This window comes from Prionailurus viverrinus, chromosome C1 (genome assembly GCF_022837055.1).
Source record: "Prionailurus viverrinus isolate Anna chromosome C1, UM_Priviv_1.0, whole genome shotgun sequence".
Classification (NCBI taxonomy): domain Eukaryota; kingdom Metazoa; phylum Chordata; class Mammalia; order Carnivora; family Felidae; genus Prionailurus; species Prionailurus viverrinus.
The window spans coordinates 17,143,822-17,157,028 of record NC_062568.1 but is presented as its reverse complement, the minus strand read 5'-3'; the positions used below and the strand labels follow the sequence as shown (position 1 = coordinate 17,157,028).

The window sequence follows — 13,207 nt, the reverse complement described above, 5'->3', positions numbered from 1 at the left end:
ATTTTTAAAATTTTGTCTTCTTAAAGATAGAATCAAATTAAAATCTCTTCCCTAATGCCTCCTGCTCATGAGTAATAAATAAGTCATGTATAGATGAACTGTTCTAAGGTACCAAGAAGTCATGAAGTCATATGGTCCATCCTTGAATATCAAGTTCAAAATCTCTAAGATTAGCAACCCTTATCAAAAGTCATTTCAAAATACCAAATAAAGGGCACTAACCAAAAATCAACGGATGATAATGAAGTATTTAAACTCATCACTTCATTTGTGAAAAACATCCTTTTTGAGCATGCATTAAAATGATTTCCAAGTACTGTTTAAAACAAAATCAAGGTCAAGAAGGCCACTCAGTTGAAACTTCCAAATTGTTTTTTTTTTATCGACAGTTACTCCATTTATCCTTAATACATTAATTTAGTCTATATTCACCTTATTTGCTATAAGATATTTTTCTAGGTAAAAGCAAGGCTATTTTCTCCAAATACTACTGACAGAGTTTACTCTGAAAAAGGCTGAGTAAATAAATTACATATGGCAAATGGGGCACCTGGGTGGCTCAGTTGGTTAAGTGTCCAAGTCTTGGTTTCCGCTCAGGTCATGATCTCACAAGCCCTGCATCAGGCTCTGTGCTGACAGGGAGGAGCCTGCTCAGGATTCTCTCTCTCTGCCCCTCTCTCTGCCCCTCTCCTTTTTGTGCTCTCTCTCGAATTAAACTTAAAAAAAAATTTTTTTTTAATTACATATAGCAAAAGTTACCTATGACACATAGGTGTTCAACTGGTTTTGTGAAGAGCTTCTTTAGGGAGAAGGAAATCTCTCCTCTCTCACCCCCATCCTCAATATTCTAAAATTGAGTTTTTCCCCTATTGGTTTGATTATATGTAGAAGTCACTAAGTCTCCTAAAAACAGTAACATTTGCTTTTATTTGATTGTTTTGGGCTGCTGCCTCTCAAGCACAACAAATCATAAGATGGTAGCTTACTTAGTTTTCTAAAAAATAAAAATAAAAATAAATAATCCATTTGCTTGGGCACCTTGGTGGCTCAGTTAAGCATTATGACTTGATCCAGCCAGGCTCAGGTCATGATCCCAGGGTTGTGGGATAGAGTCCCATGTTGAGTTCTGCACCGACAGCACAGAGCCTGCCTGGGATTTTTTTTCTCACCTTCTCTCTCTCTGCTCCTCCCACCACACATATTCTCTCTCTCTCTCTCTCTCTCTCTCTCTCTCTCTCTCAAAATAAACTAAGAAAAAATCCATTTGCAACATACTTTTTTAAGTTCCTAAATTACCAAAATGACCCTAAATATTTAATGGATCTAAAAAATAAACATTATATATGTTTCAAATCAATTGTCCCAGTTCCAATAAAAACATATTTTCCCACAGTTTCTTAGGGGTGCAAATTCTATATTAGTAGTACAAATTACCATTTATTTAGCTTTGCTCTATATTTAAGTCCATTCCCAATGAAACTAGGAATGTCTGTCAAGATACTTGAATTTTTTTAAACAATCCCATGATTATTGGGGCAGATGAACTGCCAGAACCACACACACTTCCAACCTTCAACATGAAAGTATCCACACACAAAACTACACAAAAAGCCTTCTGAAAGATTTCTCCATTCTAATTCTACATAGTAATCACAAAAACATATTAACCTAACAAAGCCCTTAAATATAAATACAACTGTGGAATGAAAAGTCACATGAGAACACTCACATAGAAACAGAGACATTTAGAAACTAAAAGCAGATTCTCTTGGAAAGATGCTACACAGTGGTATTTTTCTTTCTTGTAACCTCGTCAAACTATCAAAGGGTCTTCTATTACAAAGCACCCCTAGACTTCCCCGGAACATATCGCCCATTTGCAAACTGCTTGTTTTTCATACCCAATATGCTTTCTCTTCCCTAGTACTTAAAAGTTTGTCACATTTTCATTGTTCTACTTTATGTAAATTTAATGTCATGCACATAAATAAAATTATGAAAATTAGACAGAGTTCACAGTAACGGAGTAAGCTTGAACCAATATGGAGTTTCTGGGAAATAAATGAACTTTTGCTTCTAATTTCTTTAAATTACTTTCTTCACTAAAAAAATATTCTCTGAGTAATAAGCACTCACTTTCAGACTCTCCACAACTTAAAAGAGTAACTGAGAGTTTCTTAAACCACAGCAAGAAAAAAAAAAAAAAAAAAATCATCCAAAGAAAGTATTTACCAAGGCTTACAAGAAATTTTAAATGGATTTGGTATTTTCAAGTAATACCTTAAAGGCTGAAAACAAACGGAACGTGTGTGCCACAATGAATTTTCTAATTGCTAACCTTTCATTCAAAAACAGATTCTTCATACATCCGTTCATATTACAGCAATATAAATTAACTTTCCAACACACACACATTTTTTTTCCTTATTATAAAGGTTAGCTCTTCTAAAATACAATTAAGAATAAATATCTTGATAAAAAAGGTACAGGGCATTACAATGACGATGACTTATCCCAAATGGTTAAGCTTTTCCACATATATGAACTAATCAGTTACCTAGAACTTTTCCTTTGGCAAGTAGATATTGTTTAAATTTTTTTTTTGTCATCCAGAATGAAGCTCTAAAATATATTAAACATTTCCCTAGCTTTTCAAGAGTTTACTGAATAAAATAACTTCACAGAAGCTTCTGACAACCTAGTCTGTGTAATGTTAAGCTACTGGTATTAAGAAGGTTCAGTATTATAAAGGTGGTGGTTGACAGAGGGAAAAATGGATACTGCCTCCAAGAGATGTTCTAGAAATTACAATCTTGAAAATATCATAGATGCCAGTTTGCTCGGGAGTCCTCTGCAACTTTCTCAGGAAGCTGGTATGAAGGACGAGCAGTAAACGGGGTTCACACAATGTGACTGCCTTAAAATACGATGAATGACAAAGTCAGACCCTGAAGGAGACTCTTCACAAGGGATGTTCTTTCCACCCAGGAGATCCTCATCACCTTTGCTATGTTAAGTGTATCATGCCTTATAAGTTGCCTGAAAAATATGATTCGTTCTGTCTGCATCAAAAAATATCATGACATGCCAACGTCAAGCCTTCTATATCATGATACATTCAATGCTGTGGCATGAATTATGAGCAATCATTACCATTTGAAGAATCTGTGCTAGAAATCTGAGGCTAATTCCAGCAACCACAAATCCTACATGATAAAATAACAAAATCAAAATTTTCTTTATGTCTAGAGAAATATCAAATACTAAGTTTTCAAAAATTAAATCAGAAGAATAAATGAGTGTTTATCTTAGTTTCTACCTAGGCACAGTAACACTTTCTCATAAAATCTCTCATTTATAACAAAATGTTCTCAGTAGCATTTTAACCATAGGTGACATCCACATTCAAATAGAAACACGGGCAATAAAAAGAGCCAACTGAATCTCAAATTTGTTCTGGTTTCATGAGAATACGCACAATATCCCAGACATCATATTAATGAATATTCTGCTTGAAATTCTGCAGTATAATAAAATGAAAGTATAAATAAGGAATTCAAAAAGAATCCTGTAGGGTCTGTAGGGTTTGTATTCATACACGGCTGAATGTCCAAAAAGTAGAATGGCTCATCTGTAAATCCAGGATCCTGAAGGAAAAAAGGATTTGAGAACTGACAGTACAAACAGTATCTGCCGGTGACATAGTAGTGGTCTAACATCCAGCAGCCTGAATTTAGGCAGTCTGGATATTTACCAAGACCCTTCTATTGCCAGGTATGGAGGTTATCAGGGTAAATAAGGTAAGGGATGCTCTACATTAACCCAGAAGTCGACTTCTAGGAATTTATCCTAAAAATACACCTGGTCACATATGAAACAAAGATTCCTTGCCACAGCACTGTTTATAAAAGCAAAAGAATGGAAACAAACAGACATCCATTAGTAAGGACTAGTCAAATAATAAAAATGTACAGAAGGCAATGCTACTATAAAAACATACAGAAAGCTGTGTACCAATATGGAATAGACTTGCTTATATTTACATAAAGAAATTCACAAAGGACACACTAGTAAGGTGGTTAAGCAAAAAGGGCTTGTCAGTAATAGTGCAGCTAGGGGCAGAAACAGGAGTGAGGTTTTCTACTATAAATACTTTTATTCGTATTTTTGAAACCTGCAGTTATTACTCATTTTGAAATTAAATTTTAAATGAAGAATATATTCTGGATAACCACAGAAAGCTAAATGAATATAAATGCAAACAAAATAATGTCACCATAGAGGAGAAACTAACTCTAGGAATCCTGAGAAAGACTTATTAAGAAGGTAGGATGTAAGCTGGATTTTTAAGGTTACATACAAAGAGCCAGGAAGGAAAAGGGAAGCATGTAGAGGAAAGAATATAAATCAGAGAAAAGAACACGTGCAAAGTATTGGTAGCATTAATGAACATACTGAATAGTTCATAAGGCTAAATAAAGTTCAGTGTGACAGGAGAATGGGGTTCAGATCATGACTGAGTGGAAAATTTGCTCATTTATTCATCAAATTCATCTGCTATGTTCTAGGCAATGTTCTAGATCCTGGAGATCTAACAGTGAAGAAACAGAATTCTTGCTCTCATTCTAAAGAGAGAAGCAAGAAACTAAGAGATCTATGATAATAATGTCAGGAAATAGAGGGATCCAGGTGGTTCAGTCAGTTAAGTGTCCAATTCTTGATTTTGGTTCAAGTCATGATCCCAGGTCAAGGGACTTAGCCCCACACAGAGTGCAGCCTATCTGGGATTCTGTCTCTCTCCCCCCACCCCTCTCCCTTACTTGCACTCAAAAAATAAAATAAATCTTAAAAAAAATAAAACATGTCAGGAAATAACTGAAAGAAAACAAAACAAGCAGGACTGCTTGGTTAGGTAAGCGAGAAAGTCTCTCTGAAGACGTGGCATTTGAGCAGAAGCCTGAAGGAGGAGGATCATACAGGGCTGTGTAGACCATAGGAAGGACTGCGGATTTTATTTTCAGTGGGCTAGGCTTGGCTGCCTGAAAGGTCATCAAATCTACATTCTGTTCAGCAGCAGTAACTTTTATTTCCCTGTTTCTTGTTCCATTTTTAGTATTTTAACTTCAGAGCCACCTCAAATCTTTTTCTAAAGTAGGTGGACACAAAATAAAATAGCAGAATCACAATATTTGGTTTTCTAGTATACATTTGCAGCCGCAAATGAGAAAATTAGAGCAGAAAATGAAATGAATACTACTTATAAAAAGACAAATATACTGACAAATCAACTGTTTTTTCGCACGTATTTGTTCTACGAAAATCAACCTGGGTGGGGGTTTACATTCAACTCATAACATATTTTTAAAAGAGAGCACTCTTATTAAACAGTGATTTAAAAAAAAAAAAAAACAATAGAAATCAATTACCTTGTCTTAAATGTACTGTATCAGAATCTGCCAACTAATGACAATAACAGTATTTGATAAGTGCAAAAGAATCAAATGGGTAACTTTAATGCTGGCAAGAAGGCTCTTCCTAGGTAAACTAGTTATACGACAAAACTTGTATGAAGCAATCTTCACTGGAGAAAATTCACAAGACGCATCTTATTTTTCCTGTCTTAAGATTCTTTGTCTTTTTTCCACTGCTGAGGCCAAGGGTAGGCAAACTATGGCCTGTAGACAAGATGCATGATTTTGTATGTCAACTTTTATTGGTTTATATATTGTCTATGGCTGCTTTTGAACTATGGGCAGACATGAATAGTTGTAGAGACTACATGGCCTGGGAAGCTAAAAATATTTGCCCCTTTAAGAAACAGTTTGTCAAACCATGGCCTAGGTCTTAGAGATCTTCATTAGTAAAGATATGGTTAAAAGAAAAATTCTCTACCCATGTAAATGGAATCCTGCCTGGTAGTCTGAAAATAATTCCCAGAAAGGAAAATGTAGAAACTAAAGCAGTCTACATTCTTATATATTAGTCAGAAATGAAAACATCATTATTATGCTAGCTACTTGTGTTATGAAGCATTTATAGCAATATAAAGTTAAGATTATAATAGCTTATTCGCATATCTATTATTTACATAACAAATAGGACAAAAATATAGTCTGGTTTTTTAAATCAATGCTTTGCAAAAAAAAAAATAAATAAATATAACAGGGACCAACTGAAAATTCAAGTTGTTCAAAGGATATGTGTGCAAAAACCGGCATGTAGTCATGTTGCAGTTTCCCTCCTCACTGGTATCAGATATAGAGTACTCTATAGTCATCATTTATTGGAAGATAAAGCAAGGAAAAAAATAAAATTAAAGCCCTAACAGTTGGGGAAGCTCGTTTTTGTGCTTTTCCCTTTCTCCATACAAAAATACAGGAATGTCTGGACTCAATGTCTATTCCATAGTCTTCCCAGATGTTGCCTGATGCTCATCAGCCTTATATGCGGGGGCCTCCAATGGGTTCCTTCCAGATCTTCCAAAGATCTGTGCAAAACACCCAAGGATCTCCTGGTGAACTTATTAAAAGATCATAAAAGCTATCCTAATTTAGTACTAAGCTCACCTGTATTTGATTTGTATAACACTTGCATGAAATCACAAAGTCTGTAAAGCTGTGGTGCTAACTGCTCCCCTCTATGTGCAGTTCTTGAGTCAGTTCCAAAGGTTAACCCTTGCACGTATACCTCATGCTTGACAAATGGGCTAGTTTCCAAAAAAACTAACACTGCCATAGCCCTAGGGTTGAGGCAGTAAATAAAGAGAGGTAACTTTAATGAACACACTATTAAAAGAAATGTCTGGCTGTGGGATACAGACACATTCCTTCAGGGTCAACCACAGGAGCCATTTTTGATAATCAAATTTCCAGGTCATTGGAAAAATGTACAGACCACATCTTTCAACCTTGCAAATTCTGGCAGTGCCCACTACAAGTGCCAAACATACAGAAGTCTGTCATCTCCCACACTGTCCCTAGCTCTTTGGCTGGGTAACAATGTGTTGCCAGCAGTAATTTGGCCCCTGTCTATATTCCTAAAGCATGACAAACTGGTGAAAACTGAACAAAATCATTATGGAATAGAGAAATGAAAGCCCTTGGCAAAGGAGAAGCTGAAATACTGAAATACTGGTTTTCTCTTATAAGATTATGTTCCTCAGGCCCAGGGGCCACTGCTCTGAGGTAAGGACACAGTCCCTACGAATTCTGCTTCTCTGGTTCAAAGGAGGTATCACATGAGCAGGTTAATTATCCTAGTAATCTCATGTCACTGTTCACAGGCTCCACAGGAATTGTTTCTTATAGTCGGTCTCATTCTAAAATTGTATTTCACAGCAAGCATCCTACCTTAATTGAAGCAATATGAAGCAAAGTCTCTCCTCTATGATTTCTTTTCACAGCTGTAAGGCTACCGGGAGACAGCTTCATTGCTGAAGGGCTGAACATCATCCGTCTGTAACTTGGACTATTCAGTGTAGAAGGTGGTGTACCTGGTGAAAGGCTCATGGATTCATCTGATATATTACTGTTTTTCCTCCTTAATGTGTCACCAACTTTACGTTTGCTTGGAGGTGGTGAAGAGCAGCCAGGCAGTGGTTTGTTTTCTGAAAGCAGCATTTGCTGCCCACTCGTGCCAGGAATGCTGCTTCTGCATCTCTTAGAAATGGGACTGGACCGTCTGCTGCGACGTCCAGGTCGCCCATTATGACCTGATGGCAAGGGCTGCTTAGATGTAAGATGATTCACACAAGCATTCTTCTCGGGAGTCGTGTCTTCATTCCTGCTCTCTGTTTCTGGAGACTCTATTTGCTCAGCCAATGGTAAAGAGACTTCAGTTAAGCTTCTAGAACACTCCGATTCGGTTACAGAGTCACTTGCTAGTAAGTCTATGTCACCATTTGTCTGAGGACTAGCGATAACAGATGGCTGGCTACAGAAAGACACCAGCTTTTCCTTAAATTCCTCTTTGGAGTCAGGTTCACCATCTTCTTTTTCTGCCTCGAAATTCCATTCTTGGTTGATTTCAGCTAAAGTTTTCTTTTTCTGTTTTTTTCCGGACCTCGTGGAAGCCTTTTTAGCCCTCTCAGGAACACTTGTTGGAGGACTTGTAGAGACAAATTTGTACACTGAGGCCTGCTGAGCATTCCCATCATTGATCACTTGAGGCTGGGTTTGCACTGAAACTTTAGTCACAACATATCTGACCTTCTTACTTCGAGGACTAAACCACATTTTTATTGAATTCTTCTTATTTTCTGCATCATTGAATACATTTTGCCTAGATGTGTCTTCTTTCAAATCTGATAGAAAAAAGGAAAAGAAATCTGTTACACAAACTTAATCTCCCCCATCTTGAGCTCCCAAAGGATTTTGTTCATAGTTCTCCTAAGGTGTATCACACTTCATTTGTGTACCTTTCCCTTGTCCTAGGCTATGAACTCCTTGAGAGGAGATATTCACTCATTCAACAAATATTTACAGAATCCTACTTTAATTCCAGACAACATTCTAGGGACTGGACATACAGCAGAGAACAAAATATGGAACTTCTATTCCACTGAGGATGGGCAGAACATACAAGTAAATTAGTAGAACATACAGCATGCTGGTGACAATAAGAGCCATGGAGAAAAGATATGCCAGATAGATAGATAGACAGGCAGGCAGGCAGATATGGGATTTAATAAGCAGTAGTAAAAAAAAATTAACACTTGTTCATTGAGACTTCTGAAAACCAATCAATAACCAACAATTCATTACAACAATAATTCACTACATCAACAAACTAAAGGAAAACCATGTGATTTTGTGAACAGATACAGAAAAAAATGACAAAATCTAACATTCATTTATGACTTTATAAAAAGACCAACTAACAAGGGATAAAAAGGAACTTCTTCAACCCGATGAGGGGCAAAAATACACACAGCTAATATCATGCTAAATGGTAAAATACTGCAACTACCATTTTGTTCCTATTGTCAAGAACAAGGCAAAGATGTCTGTTCTCACCACTCCTAGTCAAATATACTGAAATTCCTAGATAGCACCCCAAGGAACAGATATAAAAGGCACACCAATATAAAACCATCTATTTATAATTAACCTGAATCACTACATAGAATATCTCAAGGAAAAATTTTTTTAAAAAATTAATGAAACTAACAGGTAACTTTAACTTAACAAAGCCTCAGAATACAAGGTCAATATACCAAGTTCAACTTCAACTATGTTTCTATATGATATATAACAAAAAAATGCAGAATAAATTAAAAAACATTAGTACCATTTATAAAAGTACCAAAAAAGCCCATAAAATACTTAACATAAATCTCACAAAATACATACAAGTTCTGAAAATTATAAAATATTTATGAAAGAAATCCATACAAATGGAAAGACATTCCATGCTCATGAATAATAAGACTCAATCTTGAGACATTGATTCCCCCCAATAGAACTACAGACTGTAATATAATCCAATAAAAATCTTAGTTGTTTTTTTTTTTGTAAAAATAGACAAGCTGATTCTAAAATTTACATAAGAAAGCAAAGGAGCTATAATATGGAAAGGCACAAGACCTAGAATAGCTAAATCAATAATGAAGAAAAACAAAATTGGAGGACTCACACAACATGACTTCAACTTATTTCAAACAAAATGAATCTAGGGGATTGAAGATAGTCACAACTCTTTAGGTGTCATCTCATATAATCTCGAGCTATGTAAACAAGAAACTAATGTGAATGAATGAACTTTAACTACATACTGAAATATACGCTTGAGCAAAAGAAGCCAGATACAAAACAATACATAAAACCAGCTGAAACTAATATGATGTGTTAAGTCAAAATACTGACTATCCGATAACTATGGGGAAAGGAGTTAGTGACTAAAAAGGGGCAACAAGAGGCTTCTAGAATAGTGTTTATTCTTCTAGGATACTTGTATTGTTTATTGGGTGAGTTCAGTTTGTGAAAATTCATTAAGCTATACAGTTACAATATATGTACTATAAGAATTTCTTCAACTTTTTACTAATAATCAGAAATTAGGGGCATCTGGGTGGCTCAGTCGGTTGACCACCCAAACCCTTTATTTCATCTCAGGTCATGACTTCACGGTAAATGAGTTTGAGCCCTGCAAGCCCTGCTTGGGATTCTCTCTCTCCTCTCTCTGCCCCTCCTCAGCTTGCACTCTCTTTCTCTCTTTCAAAATAAATAAACTTAAAAATAAATAAAAATAATTTAAAAAAGTAAAAATAAATAATCAGAAATTAAAACACAAAGAATCAGTAGACTTTAAAAAAGAAAAGAATCACTGTCCCCAAGTAGATAAGGTGCCACAGTTTGTGGGTGAGTACTCGTACAAACACTTTGCTGCATTAGCTAAGGTCACCAAGGAAGGCCTCTCTGTAAAACTCACTTTTGAGTTGAGACCTCATGACAAATTACAAAAGGGAAGCAGTCACATAAATATCTAGGAAAGTGGTTCCCAAGTAGAAGGTAGAACAAGTGCCAAGGTCTTAAGGTAGAAATGAGTTTAGCATATTCAGTGGATAAAAAGCAACGTGGCTAGAGCTTAGCATATAAAGAGCTCAGTATATAAAGCATATAAAGAGCTCAGCCACAAGTATTACTTCTGGTGTTCCTCATTCCATCAATCTCTGAAGTGGGAGGGCTTGAGACTTCTTCACCTGCAATCACCTGTAATCTTATATATATACATACACACACACACACACACACACATATATATATGTGTGTGTGAAAGATATATATATGTGAACAGATATATCTGTTTATATATATATGTATGTAAACACATATACATATATATGTTTATATACATATATATATATCTGTGAACATATATATATATGTCAACATTATATATATATATATATATATATATATATATATGCTTATATACAGGGACAACTTCAAATGTGTATGTGCCACCCAGACCTCTCCCCTCAACTTCAGACTAATAGTCAACTGCCTACTCAACAACTCTTAACATGCACGTCTACTCCTAATAAGTATCTCACACAGAACATGACCAAAACTGAGTTCCTGATCCACATCTTCCCAAACCTGCTCCTCTTATAGCTGTCCCCATTTCAGTAAATGGCATATCATCAATCCAGTAGCCTAAGGCAAAAACCTTAGACTCAAACTTGCCTCTCCTATCTCTTTCATGCCTTATATGCAAAATGCAAGTTCTATAGCTCCAACTGCAAAATACATCGAAAATCTGACTACTTCTTACTGCCTCCATTCCTGTCAGCATGGTATAGGACACCATCTATCATCATGCACTAGATTAGTAATAATAACCTCCTAAATCATCTCCCTGATTCTGTACTTACTTCCTCCCCCATAAGTCTATTCTCAACAGAGCAGTCAGCGATCCCTTTATAACTCGTCAAATTATGTCACTAAAACCCTCCAGACTTCCACTCTGGCTCTGAAAAAAAGCCAAAATCTTAGTAGCCACCTAACAGGCCAGAAACAACCTGATCTTCCACTACCTTCCTGATCTCCTGTTCTCTCCTTGCCATTCCAGCCACTGGACCTCCTCGCTGCTCTTCAAACCAATAAAATGTTTTATGTAAGTCAGATGGCATGAGTGCATCTGTGTTTTACAAAATCAGTCTTGAGTGGAGCGAGAGCAAAGAGATTGGAAGAAGGCAATCGTTAAGAGGCCAGAATAGGAGTGTAAGTAGAAGGTAACAAGACTGGAGAGGTGGTAGGAGGGAAAAAAAAGAAATCTTTGAAAAGTATTTAGGAGATAAAATTTATAAAATTTGGTGATGAAGTGAATACAAGAAGGTGGCGGTGACAAGGATGAGTCACGTGCTTCTGGCTTACACCACTGAAGGCAACTAGAGAAGAAACGCTGATGGGGGGAAGGGGGAACACGAGCTGCCAGGGGTTCTGAGTGTCCTGCATGCGTCTGCAGGGTGTGCCAAGAAGGCAAGGCCCTGGCTGCTCTGTACCCAGACACTTCTCAGGACTGTGTTTGCAGCGCGCATATCTGAGGGACTGGGCAGTGTCTCCCAGCAGGAAAAAAAAAAGCAAGCCCATTTGGGCTTACCACAAAAAGTCAATTCCCTAAGCTTAGAGTTCATGTCCTGTATCGCAACCCACTCTGTATATGCAGGAATCCACGATGGACCTTTTGCCAATTACAATCAAAGTTGCAAAACTGCCAAATAAAACATCAGCAAATCAAATTCAGGAATTTCAAAGGCAATATGGTAAAATACTTGCAAATTTTAAATGTATACACCCTTTCACAAAGCAATTTGGCCTCTAGTCATCTATCTTACCAAATATAGAAAATATCCATGCATGTACCTGCAAACATAAATGTGTAAGAATGTTAACTGCAGCAATATTCCTAATAGCATAAATCAGGGGGGGAATCTGTTCATCAATCAGCAATGAATTAACTATGGATCATTTACACTACAAGATCTTATGTGGCCACTTCAAGACACTTGTTAAGTGTAGCACAATCTCATTTATGTTCTAAAAATTCTATTGCATTTATGTCCAAATATCTTCATAAATTCGTGGAACTAGAAAACTAAACAATGAAAACAGCACCTCTGTAAAAGAAAGCAATTTCTACTTTTCAGTTGAGGTAAAATGGTGGAGGAGGACTTTCACACTTTACACTTTTATATAGCTTAATCTGTTGTAAAAAGAATGCTCTCTTATATTTCTTATATAAATTGAACAGAAAACAAAACTTGTTTAAGGTCATACACCTAGTTGCTGAAAGGGCTGGCATTTGAACTCATACCTATTTTCACAAAACATTAAAACTTTTCACCAAGTATCACTACATGCAATATTCTAATTTAAAGTAATAAAATATATTAGGTCTTCATCTACAGTTCTTGGTACAAAGGTCCAAAAACCTTTGTAATTTCCCAAGAGAACCTATAGGGGCATCTTTTGTTATAAATATTTAGTTATGTTTCCAGTTTCTAAAATAGTATGAGTGATAAAGAGAAAATGGGTGTCTTTTCTTCGTAACCGCTTCTTTGAACCACACCTAAGCTTACATTAATGAGGTGACTTCTTGGAGTCCCTCTAAGGATAAAGGCTGGTTGCCAGGGGAACCAATCAAGATGAGAAAGTTAAAGCTTTCAGTCCCACCCCCAACCTTCAAGAGGAGAGAGGAGCTGCAA

The 13,207-nt window shown here is 36.3% G+C and overlaps 1 protein-coding gene across 3 annotated transcripts in view; it reads right to left on the bottom strand.

Annotated features, from left to right (window-relative positions):
- Positions 1 to 13,207, bottom strand: part of BARD1 (BRCA1 associated RING domain 1) — an 84,262-nt gene that overhangs the window by 46,077 nt on the left and 24,978 nt on the right. For all 3 annotated transcript variants that reach the window (XM_047871901.1, XM_047871903.1, XM_047871902.1), the window contains one exon: positions 7,350 to 8,302. In XM_047871901.1, coding sequence (XP_047727857.1) covers positions 7,350 to 8,302 — 953 coding nt within the window. The remainder of the gene's footprint in view (positions 1 to 7,349; positions 8,303 to 13,207) is intronic.